This window comes from Homalodisca vitripennis, chromosome 4, assembly GCF_021130785.1.
Source record: "Homalodisca vitripennis isolate AUS2020 chromosome 4, UT_GWSS_2.1, whole genome shotgun sequence".
Classification (NCBI taxonomy): domain Eukaryota; kingdom Metazoa; phylum Arthropoda; class Insecta; order Hemiptera; family Cicadellidae; genus Homalodisca; species Homalodisca vitripennis.
In genome coordinates, this window is record NC_060210.1 from 165083931 (window position 1) to 165107690 (window position 23760).

Here is a 23760-nt window from a genome sequence, read left to right on the forward strand (position 1 = left end):
GAAATTTGAATATAACCAGTGAGCAGTAGTTAATACATCAAATTGAACATATTGGTTTGGATTGGAGGCTAAAGAGCTGCCGGGTTCCCTTCATTTCTGGTTTGTGGACCCTATTGTATAAGCTAACATGTTAGAAAAGATCCTGATTCCTTCTTCTGGATACTGAGACCGTAAGGGAAGCATGTGTTGAAATTCTCTCTGTTACGCCACATGTGATCTTTAAATTTAATTGATGAAGGAATAATAAGTTAAATATAACATTTCTTATTTAATTTCAAATTAAAATGTGGAATCTCAGTTTGGTGTACACGTGCCGGAGTGTGTATATAGAAAATGTCACAAGATGTTTGAAGTAGTGTATTCAACTAATAAATTGATGATTTGAATGCTGATTTAAAGGCATTATAAGTTATTTATTTTCTATGGTTGAAAACTACAGGTGAGTTTAACACAACTAATATAAAGTGTATTACACTATAAAAATAGTGAAAATTGTCATGTGAGACAAACAATTTGGTGCTAGATATTATTCATATTTGACCAACACACCTGATCTTCATAAATGACAGTTAATTTCTGATCTTTTTTATTATGATACAACAATATGGAACCATACACATTAACACAGAATTCACACTGATCTACCAAATATGACGCAAGAACAAGGGGCTATTAACAAAGAATTGTAAAACGGATCTACTTCACATTAACAGTGACACTATGCGTTTGTTTCCTTTTAAACTGAAAAATATTGTTACTGTAATATTTTAGAACATATAGAGCTGGAATTAGTGCATTAGTTCAAAAGCACTATGTTGTGCTAGCTGGAACTTTCTTTTCTGGTAAAAGTTATCATATTTGTTTTAGATGGGTTAATTCGTTGACCTTCCCCATGACACTAGTTGCTTATGAAATTTATAGCTTCTTGAGTGAGGTGTCCCATCATAGCTTTGTTTTTCCCTTTGACCATAAGCACCAGGTTGTTGACATAGCATTGTAGAGATTTTCCCCTCTTTTCTGTTTTGGTTCTGTTTTGGTCATTGACGTTAAGGATATAGAATACAACGTTTTTAGGACTTTTTAGGTTTTTTGTGTTGTTAAGTGCACTTCTGGTTCTGTACAGTGACATGGTTGGTGTTTGCTCCAGTCATCCTGGACCCTGAACAAGCTTGAAAGCCTGAGATGGTTTGAGATATAACTTGTTCTGTTTCAACCCTGATTTGGGTAAGTTCATTGCCACATATTAACTGGTTTTAATTTTTGTGTGTGTATAACCTTATACCTTAAGATTGTATAAAAATTGTGTTTTTATGTTTCAAATTATGTGTAATTAATGTTTTTTTTATTATTAAACTGATTTAAATTATCAGAGTCAAGTAGATACCAACATTTTTACAAATAATATTTATTTAATACTAATGCATCTCAATGTAGAAAGAGGGATTTGATCAAAGCTGTATAACTCTAAACTGTTTTTATGGAAGGTTCTTATTTTAATATGTTTTAATAAAGTGAAACTAAAAATTATAGCAAAAAGGTCACATTGTAAAGAGTTGTATTGAGATCCCAACTTGTCACATCCACACAGAGGGGGGTAGGTAGTGGCTACTCCTCAAACTATGTCTAAGGTTTCTGAGCTTACCAAACCTTCCCAGATATTCTGTTATGGAAGAAAAGTTAGCTCCATAGGCATTGAGATTTCCATAGCAAAATCTAAACTGGACGCACACCATTTGGATGGGCTAAGATACGAGACCACTTCAGTGGTAGCCTTTGTGAGCAAGCGAAGCAGCCAGCCAGAGCAAGAGAAGAACAGCCAGAGAAGAGCAAGCCAGAGAAGAGAAAACCCTTTCCGGTTTCCAACATCCTTAGCATGTGTGTGTTTTCTGTGTTGTTGAAATAAGAGAGTTTTTTAGTGGAAAACCACGGGACATGTGAAGGATTCACATAGGTAAATTACCTGAATGCTACTTTTGTCAGTTGTTGTCTATCTCTATTTTATAACATCATGAGATATCGTTAGAGGATGAAAATGCTGAAGAATGCGATTTGAGACATTCCTGGAAGGTTCTTCATCACTAGAAGCTCAAGCCCGAGTGGTCAAGTGCAGAAGCAAACAAACATCAGGCTGTAGATTGGTGTTCTTAAGGCAGAAAATTTACCAACTTTGCAAATCCCTGGTATCACTTTAGCTTTGGAGGAGTCACAAAAAATAATAGATGGCACATGATGGTAAGTACATTACACATGAGTAGATAATATATTCCAACTGGAAGTAGGAATAAAAGGAAGAGACAAAATCAAACGACCACTCACCTGGTATGTATGATTACACATGGTTATTTTTAAAAATAATTCCAAGTGTCCTGGAAATGTTAGGTGATTAGAAAATTTTTTTTCCTACATATTTTTCAAGATTTCAAGATAGCAGCCATTGAAAGTTTTAAAACAATATAATTAATTACATCTCAGTTGTAAATAGTAGCAAAGTAAAACGGAATTTAGTTTTAGATTGTTTGAGTCAACGCTACTTTTGTCAATATAAATATTTTGATTTCATATACAATTTCATGACAACAGTTACAACAAAAAATCTAAAATAGCATATGAACTTATTGAGTAAACATAATAATTACTAGTTCAATAATCCTTAATTGATTCCAATGGAATGGATTATGGTGGGACTTACATACTTATTTCCTGAGCAAGACTTTATATAATCCAATACTATTTTACAAAAAAATTTAATTTAGTGGCCATTTGCATTTATGTAACATTTGGGATTTATTTGTAATTCTTCATATATTCATTTATTTTGTGTTTGAGCTTTACAAAATGTTGGATTAATTGGCATATCTACTATACAAAAGAAAACTTTAAAGTTACACAATGATTGTGTATGTGTATGTGTGTGACTCCAAATGCTTCTAAGTACATTAAATCTCACTATATTTTAATAATTTAGATGAAACAGCTCAGAACTTTGACTTACAAAACACTTTGAATAAAGTTATCAGCAGAATAATACTTAGAAAACTTTCAAAATTGCACTTGCAAAGTTCATTTGCAAAATAACTAAGTGAATGACTGTGTCAATGGCAATATTGAAATATATAATGTGTGATGAGATTGAATTATGATGTGACATTTATAAAAACATAGCAAAGGACCTATAAAAGGAAATAGTTAATGTAATTATCATATAAATTTTTTTTAATCCCACTACTCCTTGTGCCTTGGCTGGAATGGATATTTTAAAATCAAATTTTTCAAAAGACATGTATATGTGTAAAATAAACATTATTGGCTTTCTTACAGCTGATAGTTTGTTATTGAAGTGTTTAATTAGTTTACAAATATTATTGTTAGCCTCTCTAAACTCTTCTATTATACTTCTTTTAGTTTTTTATACTTGATCTACCATGTTATAAATCATGGAGGATTCTCCTCAACCTACAAAATCGGTAAGAATTAAATGTAGTAGAACTATCGTCTTTAGAAACCCCTTATATAAATTATCATATTTATTTCATTAATGTATAATAACTATAAAGCTTTCATAATACATTATTTGGTATGGTACACTGTTACCTTATTATACCAATATGGGAGGTTTATACTAGGAGACTCAGTTAATTAGTTAATAATAAGTCAAGGAATCATCGGAATAATAAAAATAGCAGTATTCATTTCTCATACAGAGTGTCTTGATATTTGTAATACAATCTCAATCATTTATAACTTTTACAATAGTATATATTTTGTTTTCAATGCAGATTTCCACATGTTGGAATAATGCTGTATGAATTCCTCTTTTCTGCCTTCTCTTCTGAGTTTATATAGCTGTATAAGTGAGTAATGTTTAATTAATGACATGTTGCAGGGATTGAATGGACGGCTGTTGTTTGCTATTGCAGTTGCAGCAGTTGGTTCTTCCTTTCAGCACGGCTACAACACAGGGGTTGTCAATGCACCACAAAAAGTACGGTAACAGAAGAAATTGTGATTTGGGTTCAAAAGTTTGGTCAAGTATTTATACTGGAAACTCAAAACTATTTACTTTAATTATTGTAGAGTATTGATTTTATGCTGAATAACTTAGCACTATTTCGTAAAGTTTATAAATTTAAATTTAATGATATTTTAAGTTTACTATGTTATATTTTAATACCATGGAATAAGGGAGGGTTATGATTTAAGGTTCTCTACAATAACTTTATTGACAATGATCAGCAAACCTTTTTGGTGTTCTCAAATGAGATCAAGAACTAATCATTCGAACCATTAACTATTTCAGACATCATATGAGCTTGAACATCAAACTTCTTAGTTCAAGAGTATAACCAATTTTGTTGATCCTTCAAGGATTTGAGACTGAGCACGGGCCAGCTTCTGATGTCATGTATAAATATGTACATGTGCCTATCTGCACCTCCCATTTGGTGATGGTTAGTAACTATATTTTATAGAACTTGGCTTTGCAGTGTTTTGGTTGTGGCTATTTCCAATGTTCTCTAATTAATCAGCCCAGTTATAGATAAAAAATTACTATCTGGTGGTGCCCTCTCGAAGTTAAAACGAATGTACCTGCTATGTTCTTCCCACATTTACACTTCTTATATACACTCCCCTTTGTGTTCCTGAAATTCCAATAGAATTTGAGTGTCCTCACTAAGAGATTTTACTATTTAGAATTGTCTGGGTTTTCATACGTTAAAGCATATTTGAATGAGGTGAATGCAAATATTCAAACTCAGAAAGTGTGGAAAGAGTATTCAATTTCATCAGCATCTTATTGAGATTATTTATAAACATATGCTTAATGTGATGAGAACATAATGCTTATTATCGGGCACTCATTGAGTCAAAATTCCAGGACCTAACTACAGTGGTAGTTGTGGTATCATAACATTGATTTGGTTTATGTTGCCAGCAATATAAAAGGAGACAATGGATAAAGAGATAATAATAATGGAAGAGAAAAGGATTTTTAGGAATAGTGCTTCAAACCCATAATATTTACCACTCTAATCAACCCAATTTTCGGTTGACCTTGTTCCATCTAACTGAAATCATAATTATATTAGAGAACTCACATTTATCATTTATTCCATAAAAGCCATACCAGTTTTGGTTAAAATCCATCCAGTCATAAAGCATCTAGAGTAATTGAGTAAAAACTGATATGACCTAGTGGATATGTCCCCTTTAGTTCAAACTGATCCCAACTTACCCTATAGGTAAGTAACTTTTTTGTCTAGTAAGTTTTTGCCATTTACTTATGTAACATCCCTGTCACTTTTGTAAAGAGGTGTGTCCTGAGCTGTGGTTATAATTGTGATTATACAAAGATAGATAATTGTTTTACTCTAACACATTGTGTTAGTTATAAACATCAGATTAGAAGCCTGCTTAAAACATTCACAACTTGCAGAATTGATAATATTACTGTGATATTATTATAAGTATCTCTGATATCATCACAATTAGAATTGTTTGTTCAAATGGATGAGTTTTCACACTTGGAACACAACTGCAGTTATGAAACCGTCTTGGCATTGACCGATTACTCAAATAGATCCCTGAACTCGTTATTTTATACTGATTTCTTCTAATTTGACTACCACATGTGTTCATTTTCAACATACATGTGGCCATGCGTGCAATAGGTTGATGATGTTGACGCTATCTTTCTTTAAAAAAACTTTTCTAAAAGTCATTAAAATCTCTCTCATTATTTATTTTTTTAGTGAATCGTTGCATATTTTTACTTAATCTTATGGTGGTTCGGAAGTCACCTTTAATCCATTGGTCCCCAGGTTAAGTGTTAGAGCCCTAACTTCACCTGGTAAAATAAGACTACTTTACTTTAATCTTATTGTATTTTTCAGAAAGTATATAATTTAGATTATGGTTTAGTGGTGTATACTCTGAGTGAATTGGGGGCATCTAATTTTCTTTTTGTTTATCAATATAATAACGTACATGCCATAACATTTTAACTTCCACATTACCTCCACCACACCCAACTTTAACCCTGATGATATATTTCACTCTTTAGTTCTGCTACCATGCACTGAATCTCTTTAGAAGTCTCACATTAACTTGAACTTTGACAAAACAATGGTAGTTACCAATCATTCATTCTATTTTACAGGATTGAGGACTGTATGATTAATGAAAGTATAGCATGTTACTGATTTGACTACTTTTACTAATTCCAAATAGATATTATGCTAAGCAAACAACAATGTGGATTTGAAAAAAGAAGATCAATACTGTCACCTTGTGATGTTTACATTCTGACTTTTAACAATAAAAATTATTATCTGATCGATGATTAGAAATCACTTTTACTTTTCTACCATTTCCCATAACAAGGTCTTCCTTTTGTTTTTATTTTTTTTAAGCGTTCCATTCATTATACCAAAATTTATGTTTTGTGCCCCAGTAATTGGAAATAACTGTGTAGTAAAACACATTAAATTTCATTGAAGCTTTGTAATGTTTTATTAACCTTCAAATAGAAGTCAGCAATGACTAGAAGGCTTTCCAGTAACCCCATTTTGCTTTTGTATTGAGTGGATTATAATTTTATTGTGATTGGCAGATTTACATTCAGATTGATATAAGTACATTCAAACACTCACTTTATATCAGTATCAATATTATTTTTTATAATTTCATTGAAACTGAAAACTTTATAGTTTAGTAGCCTACAGCCAATTTGTATTTTATATGCACATAACCTAGTTGTTAATGAAAATTTATAGAGAAATTTTGCCAAAGAAAGAAATTGATCTTCAGGTAAACTAGTTTTGATTTGGGTATTTTGGAAGGTATCAACAAAGTTAAAACATGAAACAATACATTTTTGCAAATCATATATGTGCGTGCATGTGTATTTATGCTTCACACATTTAAAACTGTCAGTCACGCAATTAATAGTTATATCACTGTCAAACAATGAGATGAAAAGAGTCAAAGTTGCTACTTCCAGCCTAGTAGTCAGTTTACATGTAGTTGGCTGGTGATTTAAATTTAAAAAAAACTTTTTTGTATTATTAATACTTTTGGTACCCTCCAATTGACACATATCAAAACTAGAAGGCTAATTATTGCAGCTATAAATTGTTTTCTTGTAGAGGAAGAGCATGCTTTCTACGTAAACAATTCAAATTGGTCCTCAGCTCTTTTACAACACAATATACAAAAATATGGTAATTTTCCTAGGTGATAGAAGCTTTCATCAGAGATGTACTGGCAAGTCGAAAGGGTGAGTCGACAAAACCAGAAGACATCTCACAAGAATCTGTGACAACAGTGTGGGCTACTGCTGTAGCCATCTACTGTGTAGGAGGTATGCTCGGAGGAGCACTGGTGGGTCTCACTGCCAAAACCCTAGGCCCTAAAGGAGGTCTTTTTTGGAACAACTTATTCGTCTTTATTGGCGCTTTACTTCAAGGTGTTATATAATTTCTTTTTCTTTAAAAGTAAGATCACTCATAATAATTTGTAAGACTATATATGATGGTACTTACCATCAAACATTTAGTAATTTTGCCGTCAAGTCTTTGTAATAATACAAATTATTTAAGTATAGAGAATTTGGAACATTACATTGTATAGATATGAATAATGAATAACTAAATTAATTATATATCTAACTCGATTAATAAAACTTTCTCCAACAAATACTGTAGTTCTAAGTAAGTACTCCCAGCCTGAAGGTGATATTGATCACATTTGTATTGGAATGCTAAAGCCAAGCAGGTGAATTCAAGGACAAGCAAATAAACCAGAGTTACTAATAGCAGAAACCATATAAAAAAAAATAAGCCTTCCAGTCAGAAAGGAATGGAAGTCATGTATGTAGAGAGAGATCCATCCGCAAATTCTACAAAATCTGTTTACATAATTTTTTGATTAGTTTAACTGCACTTATTGTTCCAATTGAAATACTAATTAATTATATACTGGGTGTCTTAAAAGTGCCCCCCCCCCCCCACTATTAAATTTCTTATGAATAAAGATGGAGTGATTTACTTTAGGGGATGTTTATAGGACCAACCGAGGAGTTTTTTGGTGTATGAAAATTTTTTACTCCTCCCCCCCAAATGGGGTATTTTGGGGTTAAGTTGACATTTTTAAATAGGAACCTCTAGCAAGTGACACTTCATTTTAAAGGTATTTTAAGAAAAAAGAAGAATGATATAAACTAGAGGTCTCTATCACATTTGGTGGCCAATTAAAGTTTGAATTATTTTATAAAACCCTCACAGTTTAAGTTATATTTAAGGTAATTGTAAGCCAGATAAAACATTCACTCACTAGTTATTGTGAGAATTTATGATACCATATTATAAAACAAGTTATTGCAAAAATCAACAAACATCAACAACCATGAGTAGCACAGCATTTACTAGGTTTTGTTTTGACTGACCAAAGTCCAGTAGGAAGTCCTGGGAATGCCTAGGAATAGCTAGTTTTGCCATATTATCTCTAATTGGTTACCAGTTAATATGTGAGACACATTCAGTCCACTTTGACAGTAACTGAAAGTTTTTATATTGACCCGGTCCCCTAACCATCTAACTCATCACCGATACCTTATAAAAGTTAATTTTAATTCAGTTAATATACAAGTAGCTAACAAGTCTTTTAAAATGAAAATCATTGGAAGAGAATAAAATACAACTTTGATCTTGTAGTTGTAATTTATTGTATATGTATTACTATTTTTCTTATTAACATTTATATTCTTGTTCATCAATTATGTTGGTATTACAAATCATGGGTTTATTTAATAAACGTTATATTGGCGGAGCAAGTCACGTGATCCTACGAACCAATCACATCAAAGCATCATCCTTCTCCAACAAACTAGAGCCTTTCTCTTTCACTCCATGCTCTTCCAGCAACCATGTAACACCACGTATTTCTGTGTCCGCTCCGCCGGTGTAAATTGCAAGGTCTATTCGAGTCTTATTTCACTCCTTTACAAGTTAATAACATTAATGGTGCAGTGCATAGAAACATTACAGTTTGGCGGCGACATTACAGTAGTGTATAGAAATATTTAACATTATCATGCAAATAAATTACACTAAATAATTGTTAAAGAAAGATCAGACTTCAATTATTATAGATAATCAACTTTGATCTAATTGTTGTTTCAGGATTTTCAAAAAGTGCTCTTTCATATGAATTAATAGTGATTGGTCGATTTATTATTGGCATAAATTCAGGTCTAAATGCAGGATTAGCTCCAATGTATTTGACCGAAATTTCACCAGTTAATCTTAGAGGAGCAGTGAGTATATTTATTTTCATGTTTTATTCATATTAAATACTGAATATTGCTAATATCTAATACATATTAAATTGAGTTGTGAATTTAAAGTAGAAATAAAAGTGTTTGCCTAATATAAGTGTATGAAATATTTGTAACATACAGTTATTCAGTAGTACTTCAAAGCTTTTATTGTGTTATGATACTTGACCAAGCAAGCCTCAACAAACAACCTTGTTGTGTAATGATCAAAGTTCAGGAGTTGAAAATTCAATAATTGAGGTAGTTTAATCCATCTAATCTTGGTGAATTGCAATGAAAGATTGGTAAAAAGTGACATAATTATATCCATAGCATCTACAGGCAACACATTTTTCCAGTGCACTGGTGCTTTTCCTTATCATACCACTTTGAAATATGCCTGTATCATCAACAGGTAATAGCGTTTTGTACTGAGGGTTTTCGAATTTTGATTACAAAACTATATAAAAACAACGTGTTTAAAATACAAGGCGTCCAAAAAGTCTTGGAACAGTTAAATACATTTTTATTGTCAAATATTTCACATAATAACCAGAATGCACTGTTAACAGGGTTTTGAAAATTAATAAGCTTGGTACAGTCAACATTTTTTATATTAATTAAATACAGATAGGCTTACAATAATAAGCCTTCTAAGATGAAAATGTCATTATTTTGAAAAGTTTTTCTGAATTTAAAAATTATATCTATGTCTGTTTAAAACCCCCAGAAGTCAATGCCATACTGAAGAATTTTATAAAAATAAGCATAGCATTTGATTGAACATGTTTTAAAATCTCTAGTATGTCTCAAAATAAGTATTTGAAAGCGTGCTGAGTATTTTCTTAAAATAGTATCATTGCATTTAGTCCAATTTTAATGTAAATCAAGTTCTAGGCCAAAAATGTAGTGTCTAGTAATCTCTGTTCTCTAAATTCTAAATCGATAAAAGAATATTACTTCTTGATTGAGGAGTACATTTATCAATCAAGTAATATTTTTGAAAAGATTTAAGATAGAGCTATAAAACGTGGTACAGATTTCATGATCATAAAAATCTAATTTTAACAAATATCCAGTGACCACCTACTTCCTCAGTGGGACAGTTCACATGGAGACAGAAGAAAATCTTAAATATTAATCATAGGTTGGTGCACCTGAAATTAAAGATATGGGAAATATTAATCCACATTGTAATTAATGCTTAGTTATGACTTTTATAAAAACATTGTTGCAGGTTGGAAGTACTTATCAGTTAGTGCTCACCATATCTATTCTCATCTCTCAGATCATGGGTTTAAGTTCTGTGATGGGCACTGCAGATTTATGGCCTATTCTTCTGATTGTCTGTGTACTTCCTGCAGTTTTTATGGTTCTGGGTTTACCTTTCTGTCCAGAGTCACCCAAATATTTACTGACTCAAAAATCAAAAGATGAAAAGGCTCAGAAAGGTAACTGACATATGGATTCTTATTTGCACAATATTTCCATACAATTCCAAAACACTTACAATGTTGTATAAACCTCTTATACAACCAAAACTATGAATAGTATTATAGTTGTAACAACAAAGGATTGATAGTAGAGATTTAAATGCATTTCATATTATGTTATTGAAGTGAAGAAAAAAAAATAGAAAGTAGACTTATGAAATGTTTTATTATTAAACAGTACACCTTTCTTATAATAACATCTTGTTCTACATTGGACTAACCTAAACCTACTTATGATACAGAGAAAACAGTTAAAAAACAATACATATTTCAAAAAAGTATTGGGATTTATTGTAGCACTATTGCCAATAAAAAGTATACAACACCTAAAAACAGCAATGGTTTGCATCAATGTACTGTAATGCAATGAATGTTGCAGCACTAACATGGTTTAGAGGCACAACTGAAGTTCAAGATGAGATGGAGGAAATGAGAGTTGAGAAAGAGCAAATTAAACATATGCCAAAAGTTACTATGAAAGAAATGCTTGTTAACCGCTCACTGCGTATTCCTCTCATGATTGCAGTGGTCATCATGTTAGGACAGCAATTCTCTGGTATCAATGCAGTAAGTGACTTAGTTTTGGTTTCCATTTTGCTTGCTCATTATTTTTCATACAGTGAAATATAAAATATTTAATCAAGCAACATTAAAAATAATTCATGCAAGCCAGAAAATGCTAATAAGATCCTACCAGGCACAGATAATAATTTAGACTTAAGGGATTGGGTCTCACAATCATATTTGAACATAGGAGGCAGAAAGATGTTTTACATTGGCAGAACATAAGCAGAAATAAATTGGAAAGAGATAATATAACAGGCGTGATAAGAAACATACTCATACCAAAAATACTGACTACTTTTAATCCAGCCATTCCCATTTATGGACTTGATGGATGGATCCCACATGATCCTAAAACTTGACAACTTTGGTGATGGTAATCTTGTTCCATCTGGAAAACATTATGTAGGTTCTCCGCCTAATGGTGAGTTCTCTATGCAACTGAGACTCATGTCTCAGTAATTCTTAATTATCTTGACAATAGTGTCAAGATAATTAAGAATTCTGTGCTCTAAGATGACAATTCCTCTTCAAGTACAAATGGTGTTAAATATAGACAATAATGTAAGAAACTCATTTAGTGCTTGTCAAAAACACACAGATTGTTGCCTCTTTCACAGACTATTTTTAACTTACTTTGTTTAATATCACTTAGGTGATATTTTAATTATTACTTATTAATTAGGATTTAAATAATACGGCACATGTTCACAACACAATGTATTCTTCCAACCATCTTCTTAAATCTATCTTACATGGAGCTGTGTGCCATCACAATACTGGTACACTGCCACATTCATATCAATATAGATATTTACTATATAAAATATACAACATATTACCAATATGTAACATCCTCCTTTTTTTTAATAAAAATGATAAAACAACACAAACAGATTAAAGATATAATTATGAAAATTGATGTTACCAAAAACTTTCAAACAAAAGTTATCTCTAAACAAAGTCATTCAAATGAGCAGGCTTTCTGATAGCCCGACCACATCTAGTTGTTTGGTTTTGCACTGGCCTATCAGGAACAACATTCTTCTTAGGAATGAAGTATGCATCATAGAGTTCGATCACTTTTTTTAAAGTATCTGCTTCGTCTTGTTTAAATGTATTATAAATTTCCATACCTTCATCCCCTATGCAATGTAAAAGCATTGCTACTTTAACCTTGTCTTCTTTTCCATCATTGCCTGATGCAAGGAGGAAATTTCCAAACTTTTGTTTAAACAGAGCCCAATTGTTTGCTACGTTTTCATCAATCACTAACCCTCGAGGTTGTTTAAAATCCATTTTTAGGTTATAATTTCAATCTATTAACATTACTTAAAAACAAGGTTATCGCGACTATTACTTCACGACACTACTTTTACACTATTCACACCTGACACCATGTTTAATATCACTTAGGTGATATTTTAATTATTACTTATTAATTAGGAATTTAATAGGATTTAAATAATATGGCACATGTTCACAACACAATGTATTCTTCCAACCATCTTCTTAAATCTATCTTACATGGAGCTTTGTGCCATCACAATACTGGTACTATCTGCCACATTCATATCAATATAGATATGTACTATATAAAATATACAACATATTACCAATATGTAACATACTTGAACTGTTAAAGAGCATTAGATATGATTTGAAATTTCCACAAAGAGGTATTCCCATTTAGATTTGATTAGGAAGAACGAAATGGACGAAAATGTATTAGCCGGACATATTATGCAGGACAAATATACTATTTCCTACATTGTCCTTTAAACATCTCACTGTTAACTTTATTATGCTCTTTCGTTGTTAAATATACTCCAAAATATTTTTAGTTTGTTCCTGGAGCAGAAAAGCTTTTGAATCAGCCTTATCTAAGCCATATTTACAGTATTAGTTTATCTATAAGCCATCGAAGGGGTTTCTCTTAACAAAACATATTACTGAATACTCTTAGCCCCGTGCTCAGTAGCTTCAATGCCATTAATAGTGTTCAAAGTAGTGGGTGTCGTTTTCAGTTGATAGTCCACAAAGTAAGGAAATTGGACTTAGTGTCTTAGTTAGGTTGAAGTGAAGGCAGATTAAAATCCTGTCTTTGATTGGAGCACTTTTATAAGTACCGTTGATTCTGTACCGCACTGATCCTCCAGTAATCCATGGAGAGGTACAGAATAAATAAAACATGATAGACTGTCCTCAGAAAGTTTAAATTCATACACATGATAATAATGTTATTATATCCTCCTGTGCATGGTGGCCAGAGACAGCACCACATACTAACCATACATACATACACATACTAAGGCGCTCATCGATATACAGTATGTGAAGAAGTTGTCTATGGCTTACCTTTTGTAGTTTATAAACAAAGTCCTTCATATAAGCACTGGGTGTGTATCTTATCCCAAAGGAAGCTATATTATAAATAGATTTACTGATAGGAAATGAGTTACTTGAAATATTTATATTGAAATCACTATTGAATTCATAGATCTTCAACTTTAGTAATATAATATATCAAAATACTCACAAACACTTCTATCAAGTTCATCAGAATCTGAATTTGGAGGCCTGTAAAACAGCTACTACCACAAGACCTTTTCCACAGTTGATTTAAAATTTGGCTGCTACCAAATGACAGTAAATTTTATTACTAGATCTGGAAAATTCAAATTGAAGGTTTGTTCCCAGCTTAAAATCTTATCATGTTTGATACTGAGCCCAAATTTGTCAAAGTGTCAAACCTTCTAATTTCTTACGATAGTCTCATATACTGGAATCCAGAAAAAAGCAATGTTTTTGATCCTGCTGAAAGAAGGAACAACCTGATAAAAGTCTAGACAAGATTTGAGCTGAACACACAAAGGATTCTACCACCTTCAAAGCTGCCTGGTTATCAGTGAAACTATAGGTTTCCTTCTCCAAATACCTTAGAAAAATTCTCACAAGTATACTCCAGATGGGAATGACCTGATTGTAACATTGCAGAAACAAAGGACATAGGAACCACCTGCTTAAGTAATACATGGCCTCAACTGTGAAACTTTTTATCTTAGAGCCATCAGTAACCCAGTGAAGCTCAGCTGGTGGAAGAGGTTTGCTTCCTTTTGACCAAGCCTCCCTGGGAGTTTTGTCAAAGGAAATATTCTATTTTTTGGGATATGTGATCAGAGACATTATCTCCCTCTATCTTCATAGTAATTTTACAAGTTACTACTGGAACCAGAGATCGACCACTATTCTTATGCTGGAAAGATATACACTCCCTTTGTATAATGATAGCATTCCAAGACAGCACCTCGAGTACTTTGGAAAGTTTCTTTGATTATTATACAGGTATCCTCTGGATACTCAGCTTGGCCATCACCACCTAATTGCATAAACAGCGACCAATTCCCACATGCATACCAAGGGACAAAGGAGACTTTGAAGTGATCGAAGTGGAAGCCATGTTTCACAGAGAAAATATTTGTACAATGCCGGAGTCTAAAGATTACAAAAAACCAGCTCAGAAATCTAATAAGTCACCACCTTGTACAGCTAAACTTAAAGCACCCAATGAAACATACCAGGACTTTTTCGACAAGTATATTGAGCACTATAAGGCAACACAAGAACTTACCACTACTAACGAAAAGTCTCTATCACCCCATCTGACGACAGTAACTGAAAATACAAGCCAAAAAAACAACCACCATTTTTTAGACCAAACCCAACAGAAAAAGATCAAATTCAAAATCAGGTATATTATAAACTCAAATCTAAAACAAACCTAAGTAACCTAAAAATACTACACCAAAACATCCGTGGACTAGACAAAAAATTAGACAGACTTAACCACCTTCTTAATGACATTGACCCCAATATACTAGTGCTTACTGAACATGGCCTGAAAAAAATAGAAATAGAGAATACAAAAATTGAAGGGTACTTTCTCATAGCAGAATACTGCAGAGAAAATCATAAGCTTGGTGGTGTTGCCATATATGCCAAAGAAACCCTAAAAAACTGCACAACAGCAACTGACATATCCCACCTCTGCCAAGAATTTAACTGTGAAGCAGCCATGGCAGTAATTGAATCCATGGGTAAATACATACACATTCTTGGGGTATATCGATCTCCCAAAGAGAATGTACGAGCCGGTGTAAATGCCTTATCCAACATCTTAGAATATACTCAAGCACACAGTAAATCAATCATGCTTGCTGGAGACATAAACATCGACAGGATGAAAACAACCCTAGACAACACTATCCTAGAAGATGAACTACACACCCATAACATCCGAAGACTGCCACTTCCTGCAACACGTATCACACATAGCACTGCCACCTCAATTGACTTCATATGCACAAACATAATCGAGGACAACATTGGCACAGCCATACTTGAAACTGGACTTTCTGACCATACTGCTCAAATTATAAAAATATATGACTGGAGAGTAAACATCCCTCCACAGATCATTCTCAAGAGAAACTTTTGTTATTCTAATACAGACCAGATAAAATCTCTCCTAATGAATAAAAACTGGAATGCTGTCTATATGGCCCCAGATGCAGAGCAAGCATACAACATCTTTCATAGAACTCTCCAAGCAACGCTAGACATTGCCTGTCCTACTAAAAAATGTAGTCAAAAACACAAAAGGAAACATGTGTATTATGACAACGAGGCCAAAGACCTTAAAAATGACTTTCTAAAAGCCTTGCACAAATTTGAGACCACAGGAAATAACCCAAGACAAAGAAGATATGGTGGTAAAAAAGAAAAATTATGATAGAAAACTTAGAGAAATAAGAAAAAATGCTAATGCTGACTTCATCAACTCAGCTGACAACAAAAGTAAACCTCTTTGGAATGTCATAAACAATGAAAGAAGAGGAAAACATCAACTACAGCCAAACATATGTCCCTCAGTGAATGGGAAACATGTGGACAACCCCACACAAACTGCAGACCACTTTAACACCTTCTTCACAGAAGTAGCAGAATTGACACTGAAACAGAATAACTGCTCCCCAGGGGACGCAGATGATAATGAAAATTACGAAACTCCACTTAACTATGTTGATAAATCTCTATATCTAACCCCAACATGCATCAATGAAGTACGGAACATCATAAATGCCCTAAAATCAAAATCTTCAAGTCGAGTGGATGAATATTCTTCTAAAATTGTGAAACACTGCTCTGAAGAGCTAATGCCGCCTTTAGTCAGCATAATTAATAAGTCCTTCAGCCTTGGTGAGTTCCCTACAGCCCTTAAGCTCTCTAAAGTATACCCCAAACATAAAAAAGGTTCAACACTGGAAGTCCAAAATTACCGTCCCATCTCTCTAATCTCAACATTCTCAAAAATCATAGAAAAAATAGCTCTACACAGACTCATGGCTCACCTAAAACAAGAAAATCTGATAACCGAAAAGCAACATGGATTTTTGAAAGGAAAATCAACCAGCTCTGCCATCATCAGCCTTGTTGAACATGTTATTGACCAAATAGACAAAGAACAATACGTATCTGCACTCTTTCTTGACTACAGCAAGGCGTTTGATTGCCTGGGCCACGACATCATCTGAAAGAAATTAACATCATTAGGAATCAGAGACACAGCTAACAAATGGTTTGTAAGTTACCTCACAGGCCGATCTCAAATAGTCGAGCTGCAAACTACCATTTATGGTGTAACTACTTCACATCAATCCAATCCACTAACTGTTACCCGTGGAGTACCGCAAGGATCTGTTTTGGGCCCAGTTCTCTTCGTCTTATTTGTGAATGACTTCCCAGCTTATATACGTGATCACAATACCACTTGTGTGATGTATGCAGACGATACAACATTGTTGATTAAGAATGACTCTGCTGAAGGAGTGTACGAAAGTGCCACAAGCTCTCTCAGTAAAGCCCTCAATTACTGCAGAAGGAATGATCTAGCCATGAATCCATCGAAGACAGTTCACATCAACTTCAGCAAGAGGAAGGACCATATCCCTAACCCACTTGATGTATCAAGAAAAGACCATATCAAATTCCTTGGCGTAACTATTGACCACAAACTTACGTGGACTGAGCATGTAAACCAGGTTTGCAAAAAAATCAGCACTGGTATATATGTAGTACGCCGAATAAAATGTATCGGCAACTTGGAGGCAGCAAAAACAGCTTACTATGCTTTGGTGGAAACTCATGTGAGGTATGGACTTGCTGTTTGGGGTGGATCCTCTGCAGGAAACCTGAACAGAGTACTACTCCTGCAGAAAAAAGCTATCCGAACCCTAGCGGAACTCGAACACCAATAAAGCTGCCGACAAGCATTTAAAACCTTGGGAATTATGACAATTACTGCACTCTACATACAAGAAGTAATTTTGCACGTTGACCAACTGCATGTACAAACAGGAAAAACCCTTCATACACATAACACACGCCATGCAGGAAATTACACACTACCTCTACATCGGACATCACTTTTCGAGGAAAAACCATCCTACATTGGTAGGAAGCTGAGGAACCTCCTGCCACAAGCTGTGAAAAACCTCAAGGGAGCTGCCTTGAAAAGATGTCTTCACAACTTCCTGGTGGACCACCCAATATACACCATCGAAGAATTCACAGAAGTAAACAAGGAAGATTGGAGGCTCTGACACCTTGTATTGATTATTTATTAATATCAATTATGTAATTTGTTAACATTGTGACTCTATTACTGTTCTTGAAGAATATGTTAATAAAGAAATATGACTATGACTTAACCTTGGCCAAAAAATATATCTAAACATTAAAACAAGCCTTATCACATATATGTAGCCAATATTAAAGTCTCGGCTTAAGTCAGATTAGTCTGCAAGTCAGATGATTAGTCTCCAAGAGGTCAGTTGGTTGTTTTTTGATCTTCTTCATATTAGAGGTGAAGGAATACTAAATGGTCTAGAAGGAATATTGATAGTGACCCAGTCCCAGCCCTTCTTAAGGTTGGGGCAAATGTCTAATTGAGAATGTCAGCTCCTTGTGGATACTACTGGAGCTAAACAGATAATAATCCAGAATTTCTCTGATCTCTGAGGACATTGATAATTAATACGAAACCATTGGCCTATAATTGTAGGTCTCTAAAGTGAATAAGAAATCATTTTTGCAAATGTGTCTAAACGACAAAATAATGCCTGCAAACTTACCTTCTGCTGTTTCAAACATAAACAGTCTTTTTACTTAAAATTTGTTATCTTCTCCTTGATTGGACTGAGTTTCAGTTTTTTGGGAAAGTTTTGTTTTCTCATGATTTTACTTGTTTTTAAGATACAAAAATTCAAAATCAGAGCAATATCTGTAAATGTATTTTTATTTAACACCGTTATTATACGTAGTTACATGGCTATTCCTAGTTAGACAATATGAGTTGGCTTTAATTTGGACCTCACATTGCCAAAGAACCAGACAATTAATACTGTTTTAATACAAGATCTTGTTCTTTGAAAATGTGGTACTCTATCAAACTATTAATACTTTTAATTCCCAACTTAAGCATTTTATTCTACTAAATTTATTAGTGCTTACCTTAAGAACATATATTACTTTCAATTTTATGATACTGAAAACACATTACTTCTAAGTTTTGGCTGTATGAATCATAATTTTACATATATTAAATTATTATATGTCTTCATGTTGCACAAAATACTACTATTTTCTAACTATAGTCGTATTCCATTATTTAATTTTAGATCTTATTACAGAGAAGAATATTTGTTTTTTGTATCATGAAACTAACAAAAATTTTAACTACAGGTTATATTCTACTCTACAGACATTTTCAAGTCTGCCAATCTAAGCGATTCCGATGCTCAACTGGCAACTTTACTAATGGGAGTTGTGAATGTAATGATGACAGTTGTATCTTTGGTCCTTGTTGAAAAAGCTGGGCGTAAAACTTTACTCCTCATTGGTTTTGGAGGAATGGTTATTGATACAAGTCTTCTAACTGTTGGCCTATTTTGTGTTGTAAGTATAGTATATTAATGTAACTGTGCAAAATAAGTATGATTAATTATATGAATTACTAGCTGACCCAGTCAGGTCTAGAGACGCAGCCAGGTATCTCTTCGATGGAGGCTTTTCCTACAATTTTACCCGGTACTGACTCCCTCTGCTTCTTTAATCTTTTTCTTTTGTTGGCTGATTTCTTCCCTTCCTGCCTCCTCCATTCGTTATCCGGAACTCAGGTGCCATCAGTCTTCTTTTGCTTTTTCAACTACTGTTTGTGCAATTTGGAAGGGAGCTTGATGTTGTAGTCCAGTTCACATGTCTCAGATTCTGTGTTCATGGACTCAACCTCTACATCAATACCACCAATTGCTCAGTCTTTGTCAATGACAGTTGAGCGTGATGAACAGGCAGAGGCATCCAAAGCTAAACTGCTAGATGCAAATGCCTGTTGTAAATGTTCCAGATCAAGATCTGTTGGGTGTTATTTTGTGTTTTTGTTGTCAAAGTCCATAAAGGTCCTACAAGTACCAAGGTTATAACAGGTTTGCCCGGTCAGAGCCCTGAATGACCAGGTAAGGCTACTTACACTTGGGAGGTGCCCAATTCCCAAGGGCTCCGTTTCCAACAAACTACCTCTACCTTAAGCATGAGTCACTTCACACCATGAAATTGGAGATTCCCAGTCCTCCAAATGTGTGTATGGTAAGATTCTAGACAGACTAGTCGAGACTGGCCATGCCCAAACTGGCACCACTTCTGCGAAATGCTGAAGACAACTGCCATCGCAGAGTGCACAATTATAGCACCAGCCTATATCTTGAGGGTCTGTAGAAGAAGGGATACCTCATGCAGGACGCTTGACAAGCATTTATCCGAGCCAAACCATTGGTTGGATTCAGATCCAAATTGGTCTTGAGTATTGTAATCCCTTGGAGTATTGTACCTTCCCAGTCCATTGGGATCACCCAAACTAAGGTCAGCCCATCCCCTGGACTCCAACCTGATTTCACTAAAAACCATGGTTACTGAACTAAAACAGCTCTGATCGAATTACACACTATGTAGTAAAGTAGAAATGGGAAGGCAAAAACTAGATTTTCTAAGACATTTAAATATGGTGTAGATTAAGTTTTGGTTGTATATTCACTACATAATATAACCTTAATTTATTCTTTTTGAGTATTGTTTTCATTTTCTCTAATGTTAGATATCAGTCTAGGTGGATATGGTGACAATACTGTACATAGATAAAATATCAAAGATTAACCCTTAATAGGGTACGTTGAAAAAAGTTTCACAACATGGTGTGTGACATACAAAGTACTGCATATTCTAATATTTTTGTTATGACAACTTTAAGATTGTATTTTTTTTTCTAAAATATAGTATCTTAATATAGTTATGTGGCGTGATACAATTTTGAAATTATTTAAAAGACGTACAATACCAATTTTTTTTTACTTCTTACCTTTTTCATTTTCTTACAAGTTATGAAAAAATAAGTCATAATATTATTAAAAACTTTTTTTTATTACAAAAAACTAAAAATGTACAAATAAAAACAACACATTTTATTGGTATTCCAAGTAGGCAACAAAAACATGTTATACTCATCTTAAAACTATAAAAAAATTGACTTTAATTAAAAAGAACAAAAATGTAGACCTATCGATATATTTTTATTACAAGAGAGAAACTCAAACTTTAAAAGGTGAGATATTAAAAATTACTGTAAACAAAGTTTTATTGGATTTTATTTGCTAAATTATCTTAAGTCATCTTCAGATGAATAATAATATCTACCTCTTCCTTCAGCACCTTCTTGACATTGGAACTTTGCGCTTTCTGCAAATAAAAAGATTATATTGAGGACATCTTGTACTTCTCCTGTTCTTAGCTTGGCCGAACATGTAACATCTTCCAGCTGATGGCTGTTCTCCATCCTCTACTACAAGGTGCTTGTGCTGACTCACCTGTAAATTTTCTCATGCTTTCCCTTAATAACAAGGCCAGTATTGGACTATTTGATCGTCTTATCATGTGTCCATTGCAAACTTTTAAGGAAAGTTCTCCTGTTTTCTATTTCTTCTAGTATACTCGTATTACTTCGTAAAACGATATAGTTGTTAATTCCACTTATGCTCATTAGTAAAGAAAATTGTTCAGAGGCCATATATTGTTTCGTCTTGAAACGTTGTAAGCAGATTTCATCTGGTCCACAATGTCAACTCTACCCTTAAATTTGTTGTTAGAAATGAGGAGTTATGATTTCTGTTTTTTACCATTATTAGAGTCAATTTCATCAATACTGTTGTATGTGGATAGCAATAATGGCATCCATGTTTTGGGCCAAATGACAACACAATGCAACCATTTTGTTAGGCAAATAAACTGGAACAAAATTCTCTTCCTTTTGCATTAATAAAACCTTTTTAAACGTTATGAGTACCAAGTTATGAGAACAGTACTTCAATGAGTAGCCCAAAGTTCTTTTGCTACTGGAATCGAACTAACCAATTATCGATTGCAAGTACCGCCCTGTTCCTGATATTGATTATATCATTCTAAGAGTTACATCTCTTGCGGTGTTGTTTACCCTTTAAGGACATTCTGGCTATTTTTCTGTGTATACTTCCAAATTGGTGGTGTATAATGTTCGTGCGTCATACGAGGCAAATAATTTAATACCATAACGGGCAGGTTTCTTAGGTATGTACTGCTAAACCCATTCCTTCCACGAAATCCCTTCAACATTTTATCAACAATGACATTTACTTTGTCCAAAATAATGTATACTGTCAAGAACAATTTGGGTTTATTCCAGGGGGAAGTACAATCAAAGCAGTAGAGACTGTAATTGATAATATTCTAATGATTTTTGAAGAGCGTACTACAACATCTGCTATGTTAATTGACTTAACTAAAGCCTTTGATTGTATAGATCACAAAAATTTTAGTGGATAAGTTTCACAGTTATGGAATTAGAAATAATGAACTTAATTTACTAAGGTCATATCTGAATGACAGAAAACAGATGGTTGTACAATGAAATGATAAATCTAGCTTTAAGAATATTACCAGAGGTGTGCCTCAAGGCTCGATCTTAGGTCCTTTTTTATTTGTAATGGCAGTCAATGATTTCTCATTCAATGTGACATGTAAGTCAGTGTTATATGCTGACGATACTACTCTGATTAACAGCACAAAATATTTAGATGAATTAATGGACAAAGAAAATCAAACATTAAAAATGGCATTAGAATGGTTTGAAGCAAACTCACTTGTAAATAGTAATAAGACGGAGAAAATAGTTTTTTTCTTTAAACAATCTATTATTTGAAGAGAGTACTTCGACTGCTACTAAGTTATTAGGTATTTGTTTAGACAGTAAGTTGGATTGGGCCTATCATATTGATTACAATCACAATTAAGATATGGTGTAACTTTATGGGGAAACAGTACTAGTGCACAAAGAGCATTCATATGGCAAAAAAAAGCGGTTAGGTCAATAAAAAGTGTATCAGACAGAGAAACTTGTTTTCCTCTATTTAGAGAGTATAAAATTATGACACTGCCAAATCTTTATATATACTGTTGTTTAGTAAGTGTAAAGGAAGTCCTCCGCAGCTTTACAATTAGGGAACAAGTACATGGGTATGATACGAGGAGGAAGTATTTTTTAGATCTTCCTCAAGTAAGATTAGAAAAAACTAGAGGTAGCGATATTTTCATAAAAATTAAACTGTTTAACAAATTACCACAAAATGCATGGATTGTACCTTTAAACAATTTTAAGAGAGTATTAGAGAACTGGTTCAAAAGTAATGTTTATTACTCAGTCTCAGATTTCTTAAGCAGCAATATTACATGTTTATGCTTTTAAAATTAATTTTCGTTGTGTGTCCCATTGATTTGTTACATTATAAACCGTAATTGTTTGTGTTTTGTTTGTATTTGTTTTATTTATTCCTGATATAGTATGTGTTTTATGTATTAATTTATCTGTATATACATAAATGAATAAGCTGACTTTGTCTATCGCTGTGCTTAAGCTTAATGACAATAAAATATTTCCGATTTCCTACCACAAATTCTTCTAATACTGACCAAATTGGAGCTAATTTATCAATAGCTTTGTGTCTGGTTCTTATATCGTCAAACCGTACAACTTGTAATAAAAATTGAAATGTTTGATTGACATTGTGGAACAGAAAATATTCTTTAATATTCTTTATTTTTTAATATTATTTTTATTTTATTTTAAAGTCCATCATTTTCCCATAAATCCTCCAAACATGTATGATTGGACTTTAGCAAAACAAAACTACAAGAAACAACAAGCCCATACAAGCATGGATTTTCAATATGTTGGTGGTCTTTTTCTCAAGA

The 23760-nt window shown here is 33.3% G+C and overlaps 1 protein-coding gene across 4 annotated transcripts in view; it reads left to right on the plus strand.

Annotated features, from left to right (window-relative positions):
- Positions 1-1203: 1203 nt before the first annotated feature.
- Positions 1204-23760, plus strand: part of LOC124360527 (solute carrier family 2, facilitated glucose transporter member 1-like) — a 30714-nt gene continuing 8157 nt past the window's right edge. For 2 of the 4 annotated variants that reach the window (XM_046814227.1, XM_046814229.1), the window contains exons 1-7: positions 3321-3464; positions 3884-3982; positions 7234-7465; positions 9180-9313; positions 10551-10764; positions 11186-11373; positions 19174-19386. In XM_046814227.1, coding sequence (XP_046670183.1) covers positions 3435-3464; positions 3884-3982; positions 7234-7465; positions 9180-9313; positions 10551-10764; positions 11186-11373; positions 19174-19386 — 1110 coding nt within the window. In that variant the 5' untranslated portion in view covers positions 3321-3434. Of the gene's footprint in view, positions 1225-3320; positions 3465-3883; positions 3983-4297; positions 4449-7233; positions 7466-9179; positions 9314-10550; positions 10765-11185; positions 11374-19173; positions 19387-23760 lie in introns of those variants that run through there. The other 2 variants (XM_046814228.1, XM_046814230.1) reach the window with 2 other exon arrangements.